The 25,929-nt window shown below is 40.9% G+C and overlaps 1 protein-coding gene across 1 annotated transcript in view; it reads left to right on the top strand.

The window, feature by feature from the left end:
• rnf13 (ring finger protein 13) overlaps positions 1-25,929 on the top strand; it is a 42,755-nt gene that overhangs the window by 872 nt on the left and 15,954 nt on the right. Inside the window, exons 2-4 of the mRNA XM_080882127.1 lie at positions 6,017-6,256; positions 6,399-6,479; positions 15,925-16,047. Of these exons, the coding sequence (XP_080738253.1) occupies positions 6,143-6,256; positions 6,399-6,479; positions 15,925-16,047 (318 nt within the window). The 5' untranslated portion in view covers positions 6,017-6,142. The remainder of the gene's footprint in view (positions 1-6,016; positions 6,257-6,398; positions 6,480-15,924; positions 16,048-25,929) is intronic.

Here is a 25,929-nt window from a genome sequence, read left to right as displayed (position 1 = left end):
TGGGTTACAAGTTTATGTTGTACTGTATGTACCGCCATAGCTCATCTTTTCTATGCATCACTGAGATAGGCGGCTTTAAGTCTGTATGTCATGGATCATTAAATAATAATGCATAAAATTATTTACCTTGTGAATTCATTAGGCGTAATGGCTAATTTTAAAACACATCGTGTTGGGTGGAGTCCTCAGAGATCCAGGACTAGACCCAGGACCAGGGCACAGTGTGATGACAGCAAAAATATGTCATATTTTTATTTCATCTTGATGGATGAAATTCTTGGAGTGGATTTAAGCGACTTTTCTTCTGGCCAGCGAAAGCTGGCCACAAAGTTATGAGGCTTAGTATCTCTCTGCATCACACCACTTTATTGATAGAATATCCTCCACAAACCATGCTCTCAGTTATACCTAATATAGGTGACGGAAGTAGGATTTGACTTCAGTGTGCAGCTGTGGGTGTGTTTGGTCTTCACACATTCAACCTTGATTGCCATCTCCTCACCGTTGGCATGTTGGTGCGGATTCCCAACTCTCAACTCCATGGCTTCACCTTTGTCACCTGTGTTAGGTTTGTGTGAGAGCTCAGTTTGTGGAGGTTTCTCATGGGATGGTTGTCAGTCAGACAGAATGATGGAAGCGGATTCTGGCAGCTCTTGTAACCCCAGCTCTTAGCTCAGTCTTTAGTTGCATTCCTTGTTAATCCTTTAACACCCAAGTATCACACATGCTGCCTGGAGTTATTTTGTAAGTTTGGCTGTAAAATGAAAAAGTAATTCTCATCATTCAGGAACCATTTGAATTTCCTCTCTAGCCCAATGTGGTTGAGGGGTTATGATAGTGTGAAGTACACACGGTAAACTGCTGCAGAGCTGATTTTTCTGTGTGTAGACAGCAGTACCATGTGAATGCTTTGTGCTACCGTGACACAACGTAAACTAGTCTTCTCTTCACAAATGTTAACAGAGTTAAGTTACTTAAAGAGTGCTTGTAAATAGGGCTGTTCGATATAACAATATATATTGGATGACGATATAAAAAAGTCTATCATTTCATTTTACGCTATGGCAATATTTTTTTCATCGTTTTGATGGTCACTGTAGTGGCTATATTAATTTCTTAAAGTTCTCTCTTTCTCTTATATTTAATAATATACCACACTACAGACAGACAAGCGCTTGTTTCTATGTGTTTAGCAACAACAACGGTAACACCATCGCGTGTCCGCTTGTTTATGTTTCACGTAAACCTTTCACAATAAAGCTCAAGATCCTGTTGAGACTTTTCAAAATAAACTGAATCACTTGAAAGAGCAGATTATTTACGGATGAGAAGTAAAAAAGAGCCGCCAGGTGCTAAAAAATAAACCTTAGACTCAAACGTTAGAATAGGCTTTCTAACGTTTGAGAAAGAAAACGGCAGCCGTTAAAACTTATGTCTAAAAATGTATCGTTTCATGCATCGGTTAAAAAACTCGACTCCAGCTACATGACGCACAGCTGGAAACACTTCCCGCAAGTCGAGCTGCCCGAGATTCACAGAATTTACAGAAAATGTTACATTTTTGTGATTTATATCGTTATCGGACGATAGAATTCTTATATCGGGATATGAGATTTTGGTCATATCGCACAGCCCTACTTGTAAAGTGGGCTCACTGGTGGACCCACTGGTCCTGGGTGGCAGAGCAGAATATCTACCGAATGAAAGTCAGTGGATCGATCCCTGACTTCTTCAGTCCACATGCTGAAGTAACCTTGGGCGAGATGCTGAATCTCATGTTGCATCCACTGGAGCGTATGTGAATGTTAGAAAGCTCTTAGGCATAGATGTAAGTGGTGTATGAATGTGTGTGTGATTGGGTGAATGACAATTGTAGTAGAAACCTCTTTAGGTCCTCAGCTGGGTAGAAAGATGCTATGTAAGTACAGGTACATTCCTGATTTAATATTAAGTGGATAGAAGAAACTGAATTTTTAATTAATGTAAAATTTTAAATAGTTTTTTGCTTTTTTTGTGTGAACAAAAGAATCTATTCTTTTCAAGACTTGCATAGTAAAGGGGATTTATTATGCCTCTTTCTAGCTCTATATACACATTTCATGGACTCCACTAGAGGAGCTCTGCAAGTCATCGTAAACTAGGTTTTCATGCAGGCTTTGAGTATTCAGAGCTTGCGCCTCACGGGGATTACTTTACTTATGCTAACCTCATTATTTGAAATAGTTTTTAAAGAAAACATCTCATATTATATCTGTCTATCTAGCTCTCTAAAAGAGAACAAGACAAACTCGTAATGAGTCCTGATTGGCTGGAAACAGTTACTTAAGTAAAGGCGAAGCCATAGAGAAAGTACCTAAAGTTTCAGATCTCTCTGATTAAAAGTACTTTTGTTTTGAGATTGTTTGACTTGGCTGAGGGCATCAGGCTCTGCCCTCACAAAGCAACATGCTGTACTTGAGGTGCTCAGTAAAACCTTGTTTTGTGGGAAACGGCAGCAGCATTAGCAGGACAGTAGGGAAAGTTACATAACAGCACTTTTGTTTCACACAGATGTGATCAGAGCTCAGAAGTAAACAATTTAAAGTGACTGTGCAGATTGGACGGCTAAGATGGGCGTGATTCATGATTAAATCCACAATAGTTTGTTTGTAGCTCAGATTGAAAGAAGATTCGCCTGTTATTTGTACAAGCAGATATTTTTATGTACATTTAAATCACTAATTTTAGGAAACGAAAAAGAGAACGTTGTTATTATTATTAAACTCACTTTGTATTTCCAGATTATAATGATTAAAAGAAGTTTACTTCGAGGCAAAAATGCTACAAGTCTCAAGTTTACATATAGTACCTTAATAATAAGTGAGAACTGGTGTTGCTAAAGCTGTTAGTGCCCATCTGTACCCAGCATCGCTACTAGAGCAGGGCGATATGGCCAAAAATATTTATCACGATATATATTTGAAAATTTGCGATAACGATATAACTGACGATATAATTGATGCGAGACAAAATACAACTCCACAACATTACTAGTGCAAAAAGACAACCTTCCATTTATTTTCACTTAAACAAGAAGCTGGTTTTTATGTACATTAAAGCTTTATAAAAATGTAACAGTGCAAATGCAAATTCCTTGCTGAAAGTTTAACCAAAAGGCATTTCCAGTAGAAATGGGCTGACATATCCTGAGCATAACCATGTATAATATCCACTGAAGTTAAAAAGAGGTGCTTTGCAACATTAAACTGCAGTGTGCAGTACGTATTTTTCGGCCCATAAGGTGCACGGGATTATAAGGCACATTAAGCGAAACAAAGCAGTCAGATAAATCAAACTTTATTCAACTCATTCTTGCTTCCTCCACTTCTGTACCATTGATTCATTAGTGTTGAATTCTCTGGCAGCTGCTCTATTCCCATGTTGTTGCAGTATATTAATGACTAACCTTGTATTGTGGATGGATTATCTCAGTTGTTCTCCTGACTGAAGTTTGGTCCGTTTACAGCATCCTGCCATGCGACTGAATTTGTCTCCAACTATCAGGAACCTTAACGTTAACTTTTATAAGTGGAAAAGTGTTAGTGTTCGTCCTCCAGCTTCACTGTTTATGTTATGCTAACATAGCTGTGTCGCTAGCGATCACGTAGCACATCATTATATACCAGCTAGCCCAACTTCAGTAACCCTACAAACGTCACTGCTGTTTAGTTTCCTGTCTTCATTTATGTTGGAAGTGATAGCAGAGCTGTACGTTTGAATTTTTTCAGAAATCTCTCAGTCAGAACATGCTATATCATGCTTAGGTAACTAGCGAAACTAGCGTGCTAACTTCCGCTAGCTTCCTGCTAACTTCTAACTCCGTTAAATGTAATAAATTTTGTTTTCATGGATGCCTGGAAGTTAAACTTCATAGTTACACCTGGTAAAGCAGCAATGCTGATCGTTTTATTAAAGATGAAAGAATTTAGACAGTTTTTAACTCTCAGTGATGCTGCAGTGTTGTTTGACCTGAGAAATACGGGGTTTAGGACCCAGATTACTCCCAGATTTAAGAGCATCTTAGTCCGACAAATACGACAATAAGGACAGCCGCTTGCATGTTCTGCAAAAAATGTGCTTTGTCGTGTATCTGACGGACAAACACCAAACCAGTTCCACATCACTGAAGTTAAACCATTTTTACAAACCAATTCTGGTTCATCTGTTTCACTCAACAATCGGCCATGTGCGTATGAAAACAAAGGCACTGCGCATGCGCGTTTTACTCATATTCTATCGCGATATTTCATTTTCCTATCGTTGCCTAACATTATACTGGTATTACCGTGAACGGTATAATATGGCCCAGCCCTAATCGCTACTACAGTAATCTAGATAAACTAGACATGTGGCATTAGTCTGTCAGTGCGTTACATCTTAAGCATACACGTAAGATCAAAAGTTCACATCGCATACACATCCTTCTGACTCACACGCTCTTCATGTATTAATCTGATTAGAAAACATTTTCTCTGAAAGGCTCACAGTAAACTCGAAACTCCTCATGAACTGCTCTTCCAATTTGGCAATAACACCTAAGCTTGGAAGGCCTTCAGCTCTTAGTTTCTCCTGACCAAATCACATGCTCCCCTCCACTTTGCGACCTTGATCCCTTTTAGCTCTGATGTTTGGGATGAAGCTCACTAAAAGAAAACAACATGATATTCTAATATTGACTTGCAGCGATAATCTAATGAAAATTTGCTCCAGCAGCAACCTGAAAGTCATGCTTTTTGTCTTTGTTTGCCCCCCAATAAGGGTCCCTCCCAGCATCCAAAAGAAAAAAAAAAAAGATTTTCTGATACTAAACCTGGGATTTATACCCTGCTCACACTTGTCTGTAAAGTTTATTAATAAGAGCAATGAAAGGAGACACAGGGGAGGTGCTACAGTTGATAAGTTGTCTTTTTTTCCTTGACAAAAACATTAAGTGTATGATTCTTCAAAATTAACAGATATTACACAAAATTACACTCAGATTCAAAATGAATGCTTTGTGTTTACCGGATGTACTAGAAATGGAGTAAGGCTACACTCAGGCAGAGGCTTATACATTATGCTTATGCATTGCTGCAGCAATCTCGAAGCATTAGAAAGCGTCATCAAACAGTCTAATATGTCGATGGATGAAACCTGACAGGCACTGTAGCTCATGTGTTTGACAAACCTGATACTTGGCCACTTTGAACTCTGCTGTGGACTAAATTATGGGGGGGAAAAAAGCATTTTGAAGTTAAGAAAGCAGCGTCTGGTTTAGTTGTTGGCTTTCAGTGTTATTAAAGGATTGACTTGTGAACATATATCAAAGACTTGTCTGCTGATCTGTCAGTTCTCTTCTAAGAGAACAACCTGATTCCTAGAAGGTCTTTGGACATTAAGAGGGTCTAGTTTCTACGAACTGTCTAAACCCTGGAATAAACTTTATTCCCTGCTTTATTTATTTATTTTGTCTTCTGGCTGTAAGCATTTTCAGATCCATATTTTTGTTCTATAGGCCTCTATAGACCTAGAGGCCTTTTATAAAGCTTCCTGTTGACCTAATAGAAGATTTCATCGTATTGGGGGAAGGGTGTAAAATTCAGAGAGATATAATAATCAACCAGCAATATTCTTACATCAGTCCACTGTGCTGTAGTTCATACAAAGGCTATCACCTCATTCAAATCATTACTTCTGAGTAGACCCGATTCACAAAGTTTCTTTAAAGACTGGGTGCTTATGATAATGTGGTGATACTGAGCTAAAATCACAAATATTTTTTGCTAAGTCCATTTAAAAAGTATAATTTAATTAGGTCATCTAATATTGGCATGGTGGACAGTAAACCTTATGTGTGAAGCGCTGAGTTTCCTTGACAAAAAAATGCCATTTTCCGAGTTATTCCTGGCAAATTTGCCATTTTTCTGAAATTTGCTATGAAGCTGTTGGTGTTTAGGCTTTTAAAATGGGTCTAAGTGTACACCAATGTCGTTTCCAGGTGTGACCACAACAGTTGGCGTTTCGGGGTCCAGCTACAGGCCAGCGTGCGTGGTCATTTGTGTGCCTGCTTCGTGTTGTTATAAGTGAGTGGCTTAGCAGCTGGGGGTTGCAAAGTGATGCCAAGATGCTGCTGTCCCTGGGAATGCTGATGCTGTCGGCCACACAGATTTACACCATCTTCACCGTTCAGCTCTTCGCCTTCCTCAACCTGCTGCCCGTGGAAGCCGACATCACTGCTGTAAGTAATCCTTTACACAAATGCATTTAGAAGACCAGTTATGCTTCTTAAAGGAAAACGTTAGATTAAGAAACTAAACCTGCCTCTTTATGTTTTCATAAGTGTCTTGCACTGCTGGTGAATTAGTTTTCCTTTCTTTCAGTTCTCATTTGACAACAAAACGGACACCTTTGATGATTTGCCCGCAAGGTTTGGCTACCGGCTCCCCAGCGATGGACTTAAGGTGAGTGCAAAGAGGCACCAGGTTTGTTTTTATGACTTCTGGCTTAGATGTTTGCTGGGAATTTTTCACTTTACAGCTCCATTGGATTAAAGTTTAAACAGCTAAGATGCAAAGTTCCCAAACTCGAGGAAAACTATTTTACATGTCCCGAAATCTGAGCAAAGTAAAGATTGTTACATGTACAGTCAGAACAAAACCTGGTTGTACAAAACGTGTTGATGCATGTGACAGAAAAAACCTTTTAAATGCGTGTAATCTTTAATGCTTCTAAAATTGCATTAACATGACTAAGTTTATGAAAACAGTGGAAATATCAATAGAAAACAAAATAGTTGCCAACATGAAAGGCTGATTTTTATAAAACGTGCAACTCTGCTACAGAGACGTACAGATCACACCCCAGATGGGCTCAAATGAAGAGCTGTTAAGATTTAATTATATGTGGTGAAGGTGCTGTTAACCATTGTTGCTTAGTGTTGTTGTGAGGCTTCTGTATGACACTGTGCAACCAGCAGTCCTCTCAGTGGCTCTCCTACCAAGCTCACAAACAGAAGGGGTGATTCATGTCTGCTGCCTAAGCGGGTTATTGTGGTGCTTCCCACAGTGAAGAGCTCGCTTGTTGTTATCGTACAAAGGCTTTTCACACCAGACCAAGCTGATATTGACATGCTTTGTGCCTTGTTTCGTATTTTCTGTTTAATGCCCGAGTTAAATGATCTCTACTCAGTCGTATGTACTGATCACACTTATCTGAATTTAAGAGCACCATAACATGAAATGATTCTTGTAGGATTGCAACAACTTGAATATGAACTTGGCTAGTTGGGCGAGGCATACAGCCACGTGTTTGTAATTTGGCTTTCTTTTACCACCACATCCTTCCTTTTAACACGCATACAGTGCACCTTTGCACTTGGTGTTTGGTGTAAAACTGTTAGAGCCATTTATATACAAGCCTGACCTGTATTAAGCAACTGGAAATTATTACTTATTAAAATTCTTGCAATGGGGTTGTAGACTGCAGTGTCACCTCCAAAGTTCCCTCTGAATGCATACTGCCGTTACTTGCAGTGTTTGTTAAGAACTTGTTAGACCGTAAGACTCTTGCTCCTCTGCAATGCCAATAAAAACCTTTGGCATCACAAGGCAACAGAAGCTTGTTTCCAGAGGATTCCCCCTTGGGGCTGGACGAGGCTTCAAACAGAGCCTTCGCTGTTTCCACTTGCACAGCGTGGGCTGTTTACAGTCTCGATGCAAAGCTACTGCAAACATAGCTGTACCCACCGTGCAGGGTGACATAGAGGTGGGGTTAATGTGCAGCACGACAGAAAAGTTCTGTGAGATTTGAGGATGCAGAAACTGGTGAAGGTTTGATTTTTCCTTTTAATGCTAGTGTATTCAAAACATTTCATTCAATAATTCAATTCAATAAAACTTTATTGAGGGGTTTGAACAGCCGGTTCCGCTTCCTTAATTCTTCGATAAGCCAGGGCCAAGCCAGCTCGATCAGCAAGAACCTGTTATCATGGTTCTGAATAGGTAGATATCTTCAGCAGTCAGGCTCACCCGAGCCCAGACTTCTCGTTGAGAAGGGGTGTCAATTGCATTCAGAGACCAGTTGATCAAATCCATAATTGTCTTTTAGGTTTTAGAGAACAGACTGTGAGAGAGTGTTCCAGGGAACAGTAATACAACAAACACGAGACAAGACAAGGACATTAGAGGCTAAGCAGGGAAGCTAAGGGAGAGGAGGAGGAGAGGAGAAAAGTGCAACCGCCTTCGTCAAGAGCAAGAGCAGAGCACGTGTATACATTCAAAGGTAAATGTATACATGTTTTGCACAAATACTTTTTTACTTGGTGATTTTAAGTTGTTTTTATGCCTTTTCTGCTGTAGACAGTCGTCGGCAGAGGTTTATGTTGTCTGATTCTCCATCCGTCCCATACCAGTGAATATTATACATCGGGATCACTCTGAGGGAATTTTTTGAAATTTGGTTATATTGATTACTAGGGGTGTGTATTGGCAAGAATCTGGCGATACAATATGTATCATAATACAGGGTAGACGATACGATATATTGCAATACTAAAAGCCAGACGATATTTGTGTTTAGTAGGACTAAATTTAATTAGGAAAACTCAAGTAAACAGTCCAAACTGTTTAATGCTTGACATGAAACATCTGAAACAAAAACACTCTAAGTTCAAAATGAATGGAGAAATTAACATCTGCCTTATTAGAAGTCATGTCAAATAAACAAACAAAAACTACTTTACTGAAATATCAAGTATTTTTTAACATGAAAAAAGTAAACATGTAACACTGAAGTCTTTCTAAGTACTATGATTGTAAAATACTTATCCAAAAACTGCTCTATGGAGCATCAAAACAAAGTACTTTTTATGTGACCTTAACATAAACAAATATAAATCAAAAATGAAATTGCTTGAAGAATCCATCCAAGTAAACATTAACAAAAAATGTAAAGTGCTATTACAATTAAGTGTTAATAAAATAAAGTACAGCTCTGCAGTGTCCATCAATGGAACACTTTTAGTACAACCTGAAAAAAGGAATTTACTCATCTAAATAAGTGCTTATGAGACTCAACCAAAATGTCAAACATTCTCATATCAGAGATTTTACATGTGTAGTGTTTTCTCAGTGTTTATTTTTCAATTTCCAGATTTTTGTGCAGGAATACAAGCTGATCGACATGGTCAGCTCTCAGGACACTTCTCTGTGCATTTACTATGTCTCCTGCAGAGGAGAAAACTCTCTCTGCAGAGACACTTGTTCCAGGAATGCATAGGAAACTCCTTGCTACTTTGGATAGCTGAGGGTATTCCTGTTCATGGTCCTTCCACCAACTGAGAGGATTTCCTGTGAGAGGCAAAGGGGTCTCATCTCTATACCTCTTGATCTCAGCTGCAGCAACATCATGTTCTGATTTTGGTGCAGTATTGTCACTAGTAGAGGCAAACGTAGCTCCGAGCAAGTCCACCAATGCACATGAGGTCCTCTGTCTTTTTAGGGGTGGCCGAGGGATGGAGTCAAAGTTGTCTTTGATATGTGGGTGATGAGCCTCCTCTGTGGCATTCTCTTCCTCCACCTGTTTGTCAGTCTCCTCATTCTTTTGATGCTGAAAAACATTAAATTCAAATAGTATTAATGTCAGAAAGTCAAAATTCAAATCCAAGATTCACCCTGTTTTTCACTAATATTTGATGACAAATGTCATCAATATGCTTTTTTTTTTTTTTTTTTTTTTGCTTTTTACTTTATTCACTTGCTTATAACTTCAGTTGAATTTTTCCAAATAAACTAATTTATTTACTTACATTTTCTTCCTTCTTTATCACAGTCACCACAGTGTCCAACAGTCTGGAATAGGTCTCACTGGTCTCTGCTTCAGACAGGAAGGGCAGGTCCTTAAACCGAGGATCAACAGTTGATGCCATCCATAGTGTCTCCCTCTCATTTACATATCTCTTTCCCAGATCTTCTGCTATGGCAGTCTTAATGTCCCTTACTGTCGGTGTATCATCAACACTTTCTTGTGCACCCATCACAAGCTTGGCATGAAGAGGAGCAATGATGGACAGGGTTGGCATACTCTCCTCTGACATCACCAGGGTGGCGTCCTTCATAGGCTTGAGTGCCCTGACAACTTCTTCTGCACATGTGATGTCAGACTCACTTAATGTGAAAATTTCTTTTTCACTCTTCCTAACTTCTGCAGAAAGCAGAGCTGCACAGATGGCTGGTTGCTGTTCTAAAAATCGTTCTATCATATCATAGGAGCTGTTCCATCTTGTAATTATGTCCGTGATCAATCTGTGAGCTGGTAGCTGAAGGAGGCACTGTTTCTGCTTCAACTGGTTGCTGGCTGTGGTGCTGCGCCTGAAAAAGGCTGTTACACGTCGGATCCTCCCGAGAAGTCGCACCACGGATTGTATTTTCAGTGCTTTCTGTGAGGCGAGATTCAGACTGTGTGCAAAACATTGTATGTGCGTCATGCCTGCAAGTCTAGCCGCGAGAACCATGTTTGGTGCATTATCGGTAACAACAACAAGGTCCTTTGCGTTCAATCCCCATTCAGCCACAGCGTCAGTTAGTAACGCTGCAATGTGCTCACCTGTGTGACTGTCATGCATGGCTCGGGTTTGTAGTACATGAGACTGAAGGTTCCACTGGTCTGTTATGTGATGTGCTGTAACAGTTACGTACGATTCAGTGGCTCTCGAAGTCCAAGCGTCGCATGTCAGAGCAACTGTCTCAGCCGAGTTGAGAGTCCAGCACTGTCGCTTTGACTTTTTGGTACAACTTTGGCAGAGCGATGTCCGTGATGTGTTGTCGAGAAGGAACGGTGTAACGGGGCTCCAGCGTTTTAATCATATTACGAAATCCTTTATTCTCCACAACACTCAGGGGGCGCATGTCTTTGCAAATAAAAACAAGTACTGACTGCATTATTTTTGTTGCACGAGTTGAAGTTGCTGGTAGTTTCGAAAAGTTAACTTCTTCAATTGTCCGTTGAGAGGAATCACCTCGTTTTGTTTTAAAATTAGCATTTGACGCTACGTCGCTATGGTGTCTAGACACGTGTGTTCGTAAATTTGTTGTGTTACCGGAATATTTGACTCTGGCGGTGCAGATTTTACAGACTGCATAGCTCTTGTCATAGTCTTTACTGCCTTCTTTTGTCCTAAATCCAAAATAAGTCCACACATCAGCTTTGAAAGCTGCGGGGGCCGGCTGTATCCTCTCCTCTTCAGTCATCAGTTAGCTAGCATCACACACGTCCACTGACTGTTCTACTTCGTTCTTTTGGCAAACTAGACGCTTCTACAGTTATCGCGAGACCTCGTTTTTACGTCATAGTAAAGGCGGTGAAAACTGCAAACCAGTGGCCGGAGTTTGAATTCCAACATACAAAAGAAATAAACAGTAAATGCATGTCATTTTTCAATTAAAAAAATCGATAACAGTGATTTTAAATATCGATTCAGTATCATTGCGCGAAATATCGCGATATTTCGTTGTATCGATATTTTCTTACATCCCTATTGATTACACTGGTTAGATTTCAAGTTTAAGTTCATTCTGACACAATGAAACATGTTTTGTTTTGTTAGCAAAACTCAAATTTTTAAGTGAATTTGACAAAGTTTTCACAGATTAAAGAATTTTACACCGGGTACCTTGCTGATGCAACCGCCAAGAGCTTTATGTCTCCTCCTGGAATGTGTAAACACTCCACTGTCTGATTGGTTAAAATGATGGCAGACATTGTATAGAAGAACACCCACTGAAACAATTTTAGTTTTAAATCTTTGGGAGAACTTTGCAACAGCAGAAATGGAAATGAAAGAATTACTTCGAGGAACAGGAAGCTCGACAAACTTCTTCTTCTTTTTTTTTTCATCGGGTTTTGACACAATTGATTGAAGATTCTATATTTCCTCTTTTTTAATGTCCCGTGACAACAGAAAGTGCCCGAAGGCGTTTGGAAATTGCAGCTGGATGTTGAGATTTGATTCTGTCCGGTCTTTGGTGATGACATTTTATATCTGAGAGATCAACGTTCACGTCTGGTCAGACCTGGATTAGAAGTGCAAGGTGACTGGTTGGCAGCAGCTTATGATTAGTTGTGATATTATTGCCGACACGAGCAATTACAATACCATTTGGCAACTTCATGTGATGTGAAGTGAAGTATTATACAAAGTTCACCATCATGGAAAGTTTTAGTCTTTATCAGCTCTGCAGGTGATTCTGGAAGGAATCATCTGGGTACTGCGACCTCCTATTTATTTATTTATTTATTTTTTAAGACAACAATAAATCCAACTTGAAATAACTGCCCCCCCCTCCTCCCCCCTTTTTCCTTTATGCAGTTGAGTTATTTGCATACCACCGCAGTTTCAGATGTTTTGTTTTCATTCCTTTTTTCATTTTATTTTATTTTTTTTCACCCACTTTCATTTCCCCAATCCGAGCCTGGTCAGTAGTCACAGTTTCACCTCGCTAAAGTTTACTCTGGAAAGTCCGCGGTTTGGCTCATGCAGCAGCAGATGGTGACCGACTACAACTACGCCTGGCGTTGTTGTTGCTAAATGATCCTCAGGCACCCGTTTAAAAATAAACAGCTTTCTATTATTTAAATGGGTCTAATGCTGCATTCAAAGACTAATTGGAAAAAAAAATAGTCAAAAACCTAAAAAAAACTTATCGGTATTTGTTTAGATTTCTTTTTTTAAACTACAAATACAGCGCAATATATCATTACTGTAGTACATGTAGCACATAGTGATTACTGTACTATAGCTCAGTTTGCTTGTTAAACCACAGTAGAGAGAAGGCAGGAAAGCCGAGAGGACGACCAGGGAATGATCTCAGGTCAGATTCAGACCTGAGCCTTACAGCACATGGGTTGCACCAGATAGTTCTAATTATTGTTTGTGTCTGGATGACTTAATCAAGTTTTATACTCTTTCTGTGTGTGATGAGTAACTTTGTGCCTATTGCCTAACCAGGCCATAAATGGATCTGACCAGTCAGACCACTGCGTTTGACAACGAGTGCGCTCATAGCTCAAAATACAGCCTGGTACTGAATATACAATGATATGGAAATAGGGTTATTTTACCTCAGTCGCAGCTAGAAGCTGCTCTGGGTTGATTTCTCTGCCTCCTCAGATGTGATCCCAACAAGATCTCAAGAAGTTAATGAACCCAGAATCTCTTCTGTTCTGTCTAATTCTGGGACATACACATTTCCTCAGTAAAATGTGACCCAGAAACATACCACTTTTTTTTTTTTTTTTAAACATATGTACACTGCAGCTGCACTGCGTCAGCGTTATTTCTGTACAGGATGAGTGCAATAAGTTTCAGTAAGATTGTCCCAAAACCAAAATGTAACACTAAACAGGGTGAAGTCAGTGTCTGTCTGAATAAAAGCAAGCTCTCACTCAGACAGCATGACAAGCTCGCTGGCCATGCATGAGGTCGGGTTTTGAAGTGCTTTATGCAGGTGAACTAATAATAATCATCATATCTGAGAGTGGAATCACACAGGTTTTAATCTGCTTACAGAAAGCCTCGGTCGAGCGAGTTATTAATTGCTTTGTTTCTATCTCTCTCAACCCCGAGCAAAGCTGCAAACAAGCCCTGTGGTGAGATTTACACTGACGGGATTAAGTGTAATCACTGTGCAATCATTTGAAAGAGTTGGCTTGGCTCTTGAATTCTGCAACAACACAAAGTCCCACAGTTTGTTGGCACTTAGGCACTCTGTTAGCACTCTCTGCAGTTGTTTGTACTCTAGTCAGTAGGAGAAGAAATTAAATCGTTTTCTGATCCTATTTAACGCTGACTCTCTTTAAATGTAATTATCAGTTTTATTTTGGAGAGCGCTACTCCACTAACAGGTTTTATTAATTATTAGCCTTTATTTGAAGCGAGATTTAAAGAAAATGCTTTGCTGGGTTAATTGCTACTACCGCAGCAGCTCTGCAGTCCCACCTCTTCTTTGTGTTCTTTGTGACATTCGCAGCTGGTTAGTTGTGCAAAAGTGCTTGTAAGAATATTTGAACCACTGCATTCTTTCCATCATAATCATGTTAAATGAGTTGTCCTCAGATGGTGCTTCTTCCACATGTGGTTTTCTTGCTATGATGAGCTAAAAAAAACTGTTACGGAATAAATTAGTGCTTTTTAAGAGTTACTTTTAAAATTTCTTTTATCTATAATGTGTTTACCCTTTTTTCACATCTCTGGAAGCATCACAGCTGAGGTGCACTGTCTTTATTATTATTATTTAAAAAAAAATGCCTAGATGTTGATTTAGTTAGACTTTAAGGTGATATCGTCTACTGGTTAAGTGCGGTCTTGTTGCACAAGCTGAACATTTGTGTCATCTCGGTTTGTATTTTCAGGATCCACCCCCAGGTATTTCCTGTTTCCTCCCCGGCTCCTGTCTCTGCATTCTGCAGTACTTGCAGATGTTTTGGGGGTCTTTTTTAAATTGCTTTTTATGTACAACAGAGGGCGCTCTTGCCACTGGTTTCAGGAGTCAGGAGGAATGTGAGGCAGTAGCACAGTGATGTCATTTAACAGCAAGGCTGGGCTGCGCTGGAGGCACCCAGAGGTGACGACAATGTGGGAAGCGGGTGATTCCTCACGTTCCTCCGGTCTGTGATATATCAGAGAGCTCCCTGGTCTTTGAATTTGATCTTCCCATTAATGTTAAACTAAAACCAGACACTGCCTTTAGTCAGCATCTTTCTCTTCCGTGCTGTCGTTAACTTCCAGCTGATTTGTTGGCATTTCCCGTGTTGAGTTCAGCCGGTGTTCTGGAGGCACAGAGGTGTGGCAGCTGGCAAGATGTGCACAAAGAATATCAGTTTCCTGCTGGTTGAAACTGGCCTTATGTGTGTGGTAGAAAGTGCTGACTCTCTTTGATATACTGGGCTGGCTTTGTATATGTGAGAGAGAGAAACACAGAGCGATGGAAGTGAAGGCAGAGTCCCAAAGTCCCACAGCAGCTCACACTTCCTGTCTACCACCCTGCCTTAGACACACACACACACACACACACACACACACACACACACACACACACACACACACACACACACACACACACACACACACACTGGTGTTAGTTACACTTCCATTAAAGCGGCAGAGGTTTTTGAAATAGCTCTCCTCGTGTTGATTTCTTCTCCGTGCATCTCATCTGGTTCTTTGCTTAGTCACTTCTATTTTTGTCTCCATTCAAATTTTTTTTCTGGTTTTCCTATTTTGTCTGCAGCTATCTTTTGTGTCTTTTGCTGTCTGTGCTTTTGTACATCTTTTATCACTCCCAGGCTTTCTCTTTCTTCTCACTATCTTCTTCTCGTCCATCACTTCAAAGCTGTTGTTGGCTATGTTACTAAGGCAGGAAGCAGCAGCAGAGAAGAAGAAAGAGGATCAGATTTTTGAGACAGTCTGAGAACAACAGCATCCTTGATATGTAGCTGACTGTAATATGTATGTGTCTTCATTCCAGTGGAAAGTTCTGCATTCATTATACATGCATCACAATGTCACATGAATATGGTGCATGTAGGGGTTGCGAACCAATGTTGCAAACCAGCAATTTATTTTCTCCAGCTTTCTTGATGGATGCTGCTTATCTAGGAGGACAAAGGTTTAAAGCTTTAGATTAAGGAACGAAACTCTGTTGTTGACGCATGTTAACCACACGCAGGCACACGCAGATCCCAGAAATCTCGCCTACAATGTAAATCTTGGAAAGAACTGAAAAAAGGCACCTCAGATATGTTTGAAGTTTGAAAACGTGATCTAATTCTTGTTTAACTTGTGATATAAGTGAACCAAATAAAGATAAATTTGGATGGAAGTCACATTACCCCTTCATAATATCCCCACAGGGCTTCCTGATTGGCGCTCGACCAGAAAATGCCTGCGAGCCCATCGAACCCCCGCCGAAGGAAAACTTGACGGGCAACTTCATCGTCCTCATCAAGCGGTTTGAATGCAACTTTGACATCAAGGTACCATATTCACACCAACGATCACACACAGTATATTACCCCAGTTATTGTGTTTGAGTCCTTGTCTGAACATCTCTAGTCCTGTTGTTAAGGTGCATACCCGAGCAGATCCTGTGATATTCTAATTGCACTGAATGATTTTGACTGCTTCCTGTGTGAATGCTCATTTAAAGCACTGAGAGCAACAGAAAACGCACGCTATTTCAGCAGCTGTAGACTGGTCAGGGCCCTGCCACTGTGTGCTTCACAGCGCATTCGTGTCAGCAGGTGGTGTTTCTGAGTGGATTCTTACCAAAACTCCTAGATCAGCTCATCGGGGCAGAAAAACAGGAAGAGGCCATTTCCCTAAACACAGTTTCCTGCCTCTTTCTTTTCCTCCTGCAGCTTTGTGATACCTGATGTGTGGAGTTGAAAAATGTTGGTTCCCAAATGAGTTTCCCAAAAGAGGCCTGAGAGCCGATCCTCATCAGTCAAGTCAAGTGTGTTGGGAGCATAGTTGTTTCCCTCGAATGGTAAAGCAGAGTTAGAGTAATGTCAATCATGTTGTAATCCTGACCTGTCAGTTTAAAGAGGAGAGGGAGCTTCTAAACTCGGATAAATCCAGACTAATCTATGTAATAAAGCTGCCCCCCTGGAGTTTTCTAGTTGACTAGTAGCTGCTAATTCAATGGATTAGACTACGAGTCGATTAAATACATTTCTGGGGTTAAAGAGAATGTGATTAAGCTTCATGTCGCTGCACCGAGCATCCGACTGGCTATTTCATGTGGCCAGCTTTGGGATAATTTATTGTTTTTAAGCTCAAATTGGCTTGAGGGGGCTCTATGTCATCTTTTAGCTTTTTAAAAACCCACATTTGGGGTTTCCTGTCATGTGTAACTAGGAGCTGCTGATAACGTCGCTCTGCGACTGACTGGCTTGAGTGTCCATCAGTGAGGTCACTGTTCGTCCTGTGACCAACCGACCAATCAAAAGTCCCTCTGTCCTCATTGACTGTTTGGGTGACTGTCAGGGGGAAGAGTGGCCTACAGTGACTCTGGGTTTAAGCTGCTTTTAAATGGCTCAGGTTTCGAACACATTTTATTGATTTGCGCAGATGTGGAAAAGTATTCACCAGACTTTATTCCCTCCCACATAAAATCCATCTGTAAGATGAGAGCCAAATACAAATCACAAACATTATGTGCCCTTTTTTTCCCCAGAGGTCTTGAGGACACATTTTTGCTATATGAGTTTCCATAAAGACGTTCGTCAGGAACAGCATCTATCCTGAATCTCTGCCAAAAACTTTACGGTTCCTCTCTGAATAAAAAAAAAAAAACATCAACCTTGACATTAGAATAGCCAAGAGTAGTCATTAGAATAATTTGGCATTTTACTATTGATGGGGCACCCTGACCTGACTATTTTGGATGATCTGTGCCCAAATTAAGTTTTTAAGTGTTAACTCTGATATGCCTCACACTGCCTGTTGCTCACAGATTTGGAGTAGCAGAGAGGAGAGAAAAGAGATGCAGCATTAAGATGAGTAATGGGCTAAAGGAGAGGAAGGCATGCAGCCTCTTGGCCTCTTGTTCCATTTATCTGTCTCATTTTCTTTTTTTCTTGTACTGTTACCTTTTCCATTCCCCCCTCCTCACCCTCCCCGCTCTGCCTTATACCGTCTGGGTTGTGCCTTTTTATTCATTCAGTCTCACATTTCCTGTTTTCTCCCCCCTCCCCCCCCCCTTTTTAAACTCGTTTTATTTTCATTTGCCATCTCTCTCACTTTTTCTCGCCTGCTATTGAAACTGTTGAGCAGCCATCAGCCATGTAGCCTTATAAGGTCTTACTGCTACACACACACACACACACACACACACACACACACACACACACACACACACACACACACACACACACACACACACACAGAAACATGTTGACAGACAGGGCAGTGAGGTGTTTCCTGAGCTGGATTGTAACCAGACTCCACATAGTTGTGTGTCAGACACACACACACACACACGATATATACACAATGCACATATTCTGCTCCATCATAAGCTGCCATTTAACCCTCTGTGACCCTCCTATGGAGCAGCTGAGATTTTTAAATTAATTATGTTTTTTTTTTAACCGTGTGTGTTTCTTGAGAGACTGAATCATCAGCCATTAGTCATAATTAATTTTTTTTTTAATTTTTTTGGAGCTGCTGATATTTCACAGCTTCTTCTGATTAAAGTGAAATTATTATTGTGTTAAAGCTTCACTAATTCTTGCCATCTTACTTTAAGCCAGAATTTCCCTTGTCCTTCCTAGCTGCCAACTGTGCATCCCACCACGCTTGTGATGTCAAACAGCATCACAAACAAAAAAAAAAAAAACCCAGTGATGAGTACAAATACTAAAGCTGCTGTACTTGGTGTCCCTGATAACATAATAATAATGAGTATGCCACCAAAACACGTATGATTTGACTCATGCACATGTTGTAATCATGTTTGTTGACATCTGTTCCATAAAAAGGACAAAAATATACATATATGAAAAATATTCATAAGGAAAGCTGTGGATGGATGGAGGAAAGGAGTTCTGATTCTTGTTGCTATAACCACATACTTACTATTTATAATAGTTTTAAACTTTACAGCAACACCATAAAGATAAAGGCTAAAACTAGTGAAAACTAATAAAGCCCAATTTGATAATTATGAGAGTAAACAGACATTTGTCAGTAATCTCTGGGTGTGGGTGTCGGGGGAGGTCGTCTTTATGTCTCCTACTCTTTCTTTATCACCTCTCCAATCTCCTTTCCCCCCCTCAGTCTCGCTCTCCCTCTTTCTGTGAGGTCTCAATTCGACCTTAATGATTGGTCATCTACACCATCATCACTTGGAGACACACACAGACATGTGGCTTGCCCCCTCCCCTTAGCACTCTCTCAATCACCCTCCCAGTTGTTTCTCTTTCTTGCATCCCTCCCTCCCTATCTCAAACACACACACACACACACACACACACACACACACACACACACACCTTCCACCCTTCCTCCCTCTTAGCCGGGCTCAGTTCCCTCCAGAAGCTGCAGGGAAACAAAGGAATAATAGATTCCATCTTGACTGAAACCAGGCGCTCATCTGTGGGGGTGTGTGTCTGCATGTGTGGGGTGCAGGGGTGTCACCCCTGCATGCCTGCAGTTTCGTCCTATTTCCCTCTATTTCTTTGTCCTTCTGCAGCCTCCTGCAGCTATTACACCTAGCCATTAGCATCCAGTGATCAACAGCGCAGAGTTGTAATGGATCCTGTGGCAGTAATGCCAATAAAACAGACACTCGAACACTTAACCCTTCGTCAAGCGTTAGCACCTCGTGTGTGTGTGTGTGTGTGTGTGTGTGAGAGAGAGAGAAAGGGAAGGTCGTAGGAGTCTGTATTGAAGCAGGATCGGAGATAGGGAGGGGTGAAGGGATGTTAACAGGCATGCTTGCTCATCGTGTGTGTGTGTAAGAGCAAAGCATTCCTCCATGGCCTTTTTTTTTTTCTCTTTCTTTTTTGTAAATAAATCTCCAGAGAGCGAGGGTTTGCACTTCCTGTGGACTGGGATTCTTTGAGGTGGTGTGGAGCCCCTCATTGGTGACCTTTCTGGGAGGAGGAGAGAGAACGGGACAGGAAACTCTATACCCTTTTCCTCCCCCTCTCATCCATGAGCATCCCCTCCTTTTTCCCCCCATTTCATCCTTTGCTGAATGACCATCCATCCCCCCCCCCCCCCCATTTCCCCTTCAGTAACACACACACACAACAAGTCTGTATATGTTGCGATATAATATTCTAGTTATGTAATACAGACTCTTCTTTTACTCCTATAAGCTGTCCTTTTGAACAGTCAGTCCCTCTGCTGCCCTCTGTGTGATTGTTTTCTGGTTTAAACGGTTCCTACTGATCCAGTCTGTGAATGTTTTCGCTCTTATCTGGTTTTGGGTAATGTTTGTGCAACAACTGTGGCAGGTAGAGCTGACAGCTTTCTGTCTGGTGGAAAATTCCCAATCATTGACCTAAGTCGTGCTATGATTCATTCGAAAACTTACCGCTCAAAGTCAACCATTCAGTCTGGTGCAAAAGCTCTTTGTTCTGTCAGGAAGCTGCTAAATCCAGGCGATAAGATTACACATCAAACATTAAAAAGCCTCTTGCTACCAGAGTTTAGTTAAACATAGCCTGTAACCCTGTACTGATGTGATTCAAGAGCATGGTTGGAGAAAACTGGCATATAATTAGGGCTCACATTGTTACTTTACTAATTGTAACTTTGGTTTGTTGTTCATGAACTCAAAAGTCATTAAAGAGTATTTTTAAGAAATAAAGGAAATTGGCACTAAAGGTTTCCTCTGAACATATTACATCTTCCTGAATCAGGATGAGTTCCCAGAGCATGTTTTTGTTTTAACCCATATCCATGTAATTCTACTTTTCAATTTCTTACATGGTTACTTTTTTAACTAATGCAAAGTTTTTTTTCTTACTAGTCTGAATAGAAAACTCAAAATCAAAGCCAAAGTTGAGTCTAACAATCTTGTAACTCTCAACAGTGAAGTACTGTCTTGAATTCGGACATGTTTACGCTATTAATCCCTATAATAAAAACATTTGTAATGGATTTGTCTTCCTGTTCACTGTCACATTAAAAGCTTACACTGATTTTGAGTGGAAATGGGTTGTACAGAGTAAATTCGGCAGATGTTTTTATGTGATCTGTGTCGATGAGAAGTTACAAAGTGCTTATTCACCAAGTCAAAATGTTGCTGCAGAAATCCAGTGAAGGAAAAGCGCGATAAACGGGTGACCGGTTAAACTTCATCGCTTTAGGCACAGTCAGATCATCCTAAAGATGCTGACGGGCGATCCCCGGTACCACGATTGATTTCTAGGGAAAAATGTGTATTCCCCAACAGTTTGGGGAGTGGTTTCTGTAACGACTTTCCAATAAGCTGGCACATTGGTGTCACATCACCTAAGCAGTTTCTGGTGCGTGCCCCACATCTGTACGCAAGTCCAAACATCTTTGTGTCTGCTAGTCTTTTTTTAAATTCTGTAACAGTCATAACACAGCTCTCATTCGACTTATGCACCCCAACTCCAGATTGTCACTGCCGGCATACCTGCTGCAGAAAACGCGGTCAAAAACTGTTGCGCTTCACTGAATGCATGAACCTCTTCCTGTATAACTGCAGTAACTCGAAAGATAACGGCTTCCTCCTGTCCAAATGCACAACAATAGAAACAAACAATTAAATGGCTCTTACACTTGCTGAAGGTTGCTGTCTGTTATTAGGTGAAAGTCAGTCGTAAAGATGGACTGGGGAACCTCCTTGCGATTTCTTTGGTTGATTGTTGCCATGGCTGCCCGTAGTTTGATTACAGATATTAAAGAGGCAAACTTTTCTGAAAACACTTGCTAGCTAACCATCGAGCTGCAATGACTTGGAAACATAAATGGAGAATGTTTGCCTTCAATAGGCACAACTTCCATACCGCCTCTTCTGTACAAACTACATCAGTCACAGGGAGGGTTTTAATGCAACACTGTATCCATGTGCCAGTCTCCATGTGACAAATCTCACCTTGTAACAGCAACCCATCTGCCAGCAGGTGAAGTCTCTCCTTAAAGACCCTCCCACTTGGTTACCAGGGGATTGCTGACTGATCTTTAGCCCTGTGTGGCTGTGTGTGGAATAACACAGTCCATGTATTCCTGGATATGAGTACAAATATAAATACATTGAAAAGTCACAGTTCCTGACTTTTCCTTCAACGCCACAGTCAAAGTTGGTTAGCACTGGTTCTGGTGGCTAGTAATTCCCCTCCTAACCTTGCTTCCCACATCTGCCTTACAGTAAATACTTTTCAGTGCACAGCCTGTTTGTGTTGCAGTGACCTCACAGCCCCCAAGCCCCCCCCCCCCCCACACACACACACACACACACACACACACACAGAGTCTTCAGTCTTTATTTAAACAATGATCTAGCTTCCTGCACACACTCACTCAGTCTTATGACAGGGCATGACTATGGCTGACTGGATGTATGACTAGCTCGTGTGTGTGTGAGAGGGTCCTGGTTTTTTTTGTTTTTTGGAGCTTGTTTTATATCCATTGCAGTTTGTTGCGGCAGGAAGCTGCTTAAGCTGCAGATCTAGACACACATCCATTTATATTCACATATAAAGGAACTGTAATGCACTTAATTGCACACAAATGGACTAATTTAGAGAGCTGATTTGGCTCCATGTTTCAGTCATTGACCTTTGTTCTCCTTTTCCACCTTTCTAGTTACAGGTAAAACTCTACACACATTTATACATATCTGTATTAATACAAGCAGCTATTTAAAAAAACAACAACAACAACATCCAAACATACGTGTAGTTACAGACAAACACACTTCAATACCTTCAGTTCAAACATAGTCTCTTTCAAACCCAGGCTTGGATTGCACAAATTAAAGCTGTAATGTGTTATCAGCGAAAACATGGCCCCACCCTGCAGTTTGCAGATTTATTGAACTCTTTATCTAATTGCTAGTCTGGACCTTGAAACTAAAACCCAGCTCTGCCCAGCATTCCTCTGAAAACCCGAGGGGAGGGAGGGAGAGTGAGATGAAGGAAACCTGAGGAGTTGAATGAGATGAGGGCAGGGAGGTATAATAAAGGCATGAGAGTGGAAATATCAGCAAAGGGGCTGGGCATTTCTGAAGAAGCTGGCCATCGGGGTGATATAACAAGGGTAATGAGGGGGGAGAGGAGGAGGTTAAATTTAGAGAAGAGAAAGTGATGGAAATGAAAAATGTGGTGTTTTGTAGGGAAGGGATGGGTGGGAGGAGAAAACAAGGAGCAGGAGGGGAGAAAATGGGAGAGAGGCAGTTAAGAGCAGAGAGGAAGAAGGCAGTTAAGACCTGATTTGGAGCTGCAGTAATGGGAAGCTCACATTTGCAAAAAACTTGCATTGTCCAGCTTTTAAAATCATTTAAGGCAAGAAATGTGAACAAGATGTCCTGTGCTGCTCAAACTCATTTACACAGAGCTGAGGTCAAGACTGCTCCATGCAAATTTAGCGGCTCTGAACAAGCTCCACGCTGTCGTTGACTGCACGAGACACGAGAGTGGAAGTCAAATAGATAAAGAGGCAAAAAGCATGTCTTCAGTATAAGAGGAAAGACAAGTCAGTGTTGTTGCTGCAGGACCGCATGCAGTGCTGGCAGCAGATAGATAAGAGTGAAGATGCAGTAATTCTTCACACGCACACGCAGTGGTGATGCAGCAGTAGTTAGTGATGCTATCAGCAGTCTCTTTCCACACTACTGTGTTAGAGATCCCAGTATGTGAGCAGAAAGAAGGCCGGTGTAACTGCAGCACAGCGGTATATACTTGGCTGTATTTTCTTTTCTTGAATCCTGCAAAAAATATGAATAATTTTTTTAAATTCATTTTTTTGTGTATTCTGTGACATGCATGTAACAGAACACATTCCTGATAGCTTTGTAAGGCAGCACAGTTTGGTGTACTGTGTCTCTCTTAGTGTCCAAACAAGTCAAGTCCAGCTCTGGCCAGTGTTTGTGCACCTTCAGTCAGCTGAGAGCTAGAAGAGAGAGAGTGTGTGCTTTTACACACACTCTCTCTCTTCCGCAGTAATCGAAGGTGCAGTGACCTGTAGTAGCAAGCTACTTTGAAATACCTTTTCCACCATTTTACGGTTGACTGGAAACACGTTTCTTTTCCTTCCCTCACATTCACACAGTCGGATTCATTCACAGGAAGCAGCTCGATACGAGAGCAGAATTCGGCTGCTGTTGGCCTCCAGGTGGCTTCAGCCTTCCTGCTTGAAGGTCAAATAAACTCTTAAAGCTGATGAGTCCGGAAGAAAGAAGACATTTGCAGGGAAATTTAAATTGTTCAGCTTTATTTGCATTCATCTGCGTCATTTGTTTTGATTGCAATCATTGATTGGATAAACACTCAAACAATTAGGCGATCTATTAATTTATTCAGCAGTGTTGATGAGAGGAAAATACCAGTCATTTGCTGGTTTCAGGTCCTCAGCTTCGAGGATTTGTTGCTTTTCTCTCTTGGAGATATTTTTCAGTGACATCTTTGGACGGTAGTTGGTTGGAAAAAAGGACCAGTCGAATCTTCTTATGGTCAGAATCTTATTAGATCTACTTTTAGAAAAGATTAAAGAAATAATGAAGGCCAATATAAAAACTTCAGTAATGATGAGAAATAAAGATGGGAATTCATTAGAATTTGGTGGTTCCATTGTGAATATCTCTTATTGATTCGATTCCTTATCGATTCTCAGTGGGTTCTCATCGGCTCTGCTCGCAGAAACACTACCATCGCTAAGAATCATATAAAAGACATTACATTTGTACAAATTCATTACACGCTGTGGGTCAAATGTTTGTGCATGTTGGAGGTATCTGGAGCGTCTGGCTGCTGGGCTGGGGTTAGCAGTCAGTCAGCTAACGTCACTCTGGGTTCTTGGCTAGTTTAGCGTTAGCATGCTGTTTGTCCAGGTACTTGCAAAGACTCAAAGTTGTGTTAGCAACAAAATGCAGCTGTTTCTGTTGTGGATGCAGTTTCCACGTTACCATTGTGCTCCTGTCCTTTATAAATTTCATTTATAAAGACAAGACTAAAGATTCCAAGGAATTAAACTACTAGAAATCAGTTCTCTACAAGAATCGGTTCTTAATTCCCTAATGCTCAATATATTGCTTTGTCTTTGATCTAATTATATTAGAATCCATCATCAGTTCATGTGCATGTTTCACATCTGTATTCATTTTAATACAAATTTCTGCCTTCACTGTGCGCTCGTATGCCACATTGTATTTTAACCTCCTGGATCTTGTTAAGTTCACTCGCAGCGCTCCAAAAACAGCAGCCTCTTAAGTCGAGTTTAATCAGCCTTTTTTCTTTTAAAAAGCCATAATTAGTCAGTTTTACAAATAAACCTTCACCATCTGCACTGCTGCCCAGTTTAGAATTGGTTCGATGTGCACCACGGGGTGCCGAGAAGAGAAAACATGCCGCGCTGCGCTTTGTTTGGAATCCAAAGTGTGCTGGTACAAGAAAAGAAAATGATGTGAAGGTTTTGGAAAGCAGAACCGGGGGAAAAAATGACCAGAGCTAGAAGTTTCTAGAGCCAAGTCATGCCGTCACATGACGACAAAAAAATGAAGCGATACCCTTCAGAATCTACACTTGCCCTCTCTCTGTTTAAGTTTGCAACTTTTCCTACATTCTAACCAAATTGGATGTTTTTTGGAGTGATTTGATGCTTAAGTATCATCGCACGAGGATACCTGCTGTTATGATCACCGTGATCCTCCACAGACGTTTGAAAAAGAACAGAAATCATCATTTATCTCTGTTTCTCATCACATTGACTTTTACTACGAATTTCTGTTTTTCTATTATTCCTAGAGGCTTCTTATTTTCTGCCTCCTGTCGTCACACACACACACACACACACACACACACACACACACACACACACACACACACACACACACACACACACACACCTACCTCCCTGTTTCTCTCCTTCCTCTCTGGAATGCACTGAATGTCCTTATCTTTGCCCATGCAAACACAAGGGTGAGCCAGCAGCAGAGGTTGAATTCCTCTGCAGATCCCAGGCCGACTGGCTGCACCACAAACTGGCATCTAGACAGCCTACAAGTTAAATGACTCCCTACACGCACTGAAGAATGCTCCGTAAAGACGAGACGTAAAGCATGACCTACTTGTTTATCTTTTGGCCATATTTTTGGCGTCTGGCAGCTGTTGCACTTTCCCATTTATGCAACTTCATTTCCAGCAACCTTAACTTAACAA

This window comes from Rhamphochromis sp. 'chilingali' (genome assembly GCF_963969265.1).
Source record: "Rhamphochromis sp. 'chilingali' genome assembly, chromosome: 5".
NCBI lineage: Eukaryota > Metazoa > Chordata > Actinopteri > Cichliformes > Cichlidae > Rhamphochromis > Rhamphochromis sp. 'chilingali'.
This window is presented reverse-complemented; position numbering and strand designations above follow the sequence as displayed.